Raw genomic sequence first — 2377 nt, forward strand, 5'->3', positions numbered from 1 at the left:
CTTAGTAGTCCTTGTCTAAGGCCAATATCCAAGTCTTCAAGAACATGGTTACACTGTTCAGTCGTGCATAAGCTCTGAATATATGCACTGAAACCATTTCTTCCAGAGTTCACATGTCATTTCTGCAAGCACTATGATAAACAATTCATTGTACTGTTTAGACAATGATTTATACCTTCTTCCTCATAAATCTGATTTCCTCCTTGCTCTTTCCTGTACCTTATCCTGGAAATCACGAATTTATTTCTGTTGTTTAGCTTGCTATCTTCCTTCATCACTCAGAAACTCCCCGACTGTTGTACCCAACCTTTCAGTGATTGCCTCCATCAAACCCAGCCTGTATAGAACCTGTGCAACCATTACATTGTGTGTAGACTGCCCAAACCTGTGGGCCAAACACAGAAACTTCACACGAATCAATTGCAGTTTCTCTCGGCATATTCACCATCCTCAGAAGCATCTCCATTCAGGCGATCCTCCACATTTGCTGATGAAGACTGAGATGCAAATGCTCCACTACTAACAATGGTGTGTCGGGTGTTACTGGTTTCCCTTGGGCTTTGTTTTTGGTATCCACCACCTCCTCACCAGTTTCATAGTCAACAAGGCAAATAGGACACTATTCCTGATCATTTAAGAGGCGGGAACATTTCAATGACCGGTCTTTGAAGTCCTCCTTCGCTTACAACAGGGTTTTCTGAATTGCCGATGCTGATAGACCAATAGCAATGCATCACTGGCCACACAACAAATAGTGTTGCATCCACTGATGAATCATCGATTGATCACCCTGAGGGATGCAGTTGATCAGAACACACTGACCATCATCACGAGTCCATGAAACACGATTGCAGATACAATTGATTGTGATTACGAGGCGTCAGAACTGGATCTTGGATCAACACACCTTTCTCAGGCTAAGTGGACTGAGATTCCTTATGCTCTGCCAGGTTCTTCTTTTTTATCCCCATTTGAGCTTCCTTCCCCCGGATACAAAAGTAGGTCCCCCCACAAAAAGCTTCTCCCCGATGCTTTTCTTCACCATCCTCTATTCCTTCCACAATAGCTTCCTTTTTTTAAAAACTAGAAAAACGGCCCCCTTTTTGACCAGAAAAGCGGCCTTCTCCCAATTGAGCACTCCGTCCGCAGTATTCGTGCCCGTGCAAGGAGGTCTATCATAGCCACATAATGCTTCATGTCTAGACATAGTCCTGAATATGTATGAATACCATTGAGATACTCAATGCCTTTGTCAACAACACCAGTGTGACTGCACACTGCAAGAAGTAAAAGGGAGATGACTTCTTCTGCATCTACACTTGCATGTCGTATTTCTTCAAACACCCACAGGCTTCTAGAGAGATTACATTCACGAGCATAACCAGCAATGCATGCATTTCGTATTTCTTCTTTTGCATCTACACTTGCATGTCGTATTTCTTCAAACACCCACAGGCTTCTATAGAGATTACATTCACGAGCATAACCAGCAATGCATGCATTGAATGAGATTGTAGTGGGTGACAGAAGCCCATCAAACACTGCTTGTGCTTCTTCTGTGCCTCCACAGTTTCCATAAGCATGAATGAGAGTATTCATTATGAGAGGAACTAGATGATAAATAACCAAAACTATAGCAAAATGAGTCTGCCTGCATATCCCCATATTTCCTGCTTCACAGCAGGCCTATAGAAGACAAATAATTTTTGCATCATTCAGCAATCTACAAGCCTCTTGCATCTTTTTGTAAAGATCTAGAGCCTTTTCTCCTTGATTCTGTTCAATGTATGCTAAAAGCATTGCATTCCATAAAACAACATCCGCCTGGGAAAACTCCTCAAACACCTTCTGTGCTTGCCCAATGCTTCCACACTTACCATAGATACTAACAAGAGTGCTGTTAACAAAAGCATCTGAAGTGAAACCCTTCTTGTGAGAATCTGCATGTAATGCTCGGTAAATGTCCCAAGAAACTTTTCTTGGTTTCCCATTCATGCTCATAACATCTTCCTTCTCAATGAGGGCACCACATGCATGAAATGTGATCTGCTGATTTGGGAAAATGCCCTCCTCTTGCATCTGTTTGTATAATTTTAGCACCTTTTCTCCCTGGCCCTACTCTACATATGCTGAAAACATTGCATTCCATGATACAGTGCTGCAGAAGGACAAGTTGTTGAATGCCTGGTGAGCTTCCAGAATGCTTCAACACTTGCCGTACATAGAGATCATGGTATTTTGAATAAACATGTCTAGATGAATATTTGGGCAAGCATCAACATCTTGTAGGTTTCCATACTTGGCATACATGCCAACTAGAGCATTACAGATAAGTTCCTCTTGCTCCAAACCCCATTCCGCTATACTACCTACGCAG

At 42.4% G+C, this 2377-nt stretch overlaps 1 protein-coding gene across 1 annotated transcript; it reads right to left on the bottom strand.

Annotated features, from left to right (window-relative positions):
• Positions 1–261: 261 nt before the first annotated feature.
• On the bottom strand, positions 262–2079 carry LOC148024409 (pentatricopeptide repeat-containing protein At2g02980, chloroplastic-like). Its single transcript, XM_087693579.1, has 3 exons — positions 1728–2079; positions 1109–1610; positions 262–385 (listed from the first exon to the last, which is right to left on the bottom strand). The coding sequence occupies exons 1-3, from the start codon at positions 2077–2079 to the stop codon at positions 262–264; spliced, it is 978 nt and encodes a 325-aa protein (XP_087549705.1).
• Positions 2080–2377: the final 298 nt, after the last annotated feature.

The sequence above is a fragment of the Lygodium microphyllum genome, chromosome 15, assembly GCF_053477565.2.
Source record: "Lygodium microphyllum isolate KBCC chromosome 15, Lygodium_microphyllum_v1.1.10, whole genome shotgun sequence".
NCBI lineage: Eukaryota > Viridiplantae > Streptophyta > Polypodiopsida > Schizaeales > Lygodiaceae > Lygodium > Lygodium microphyllum.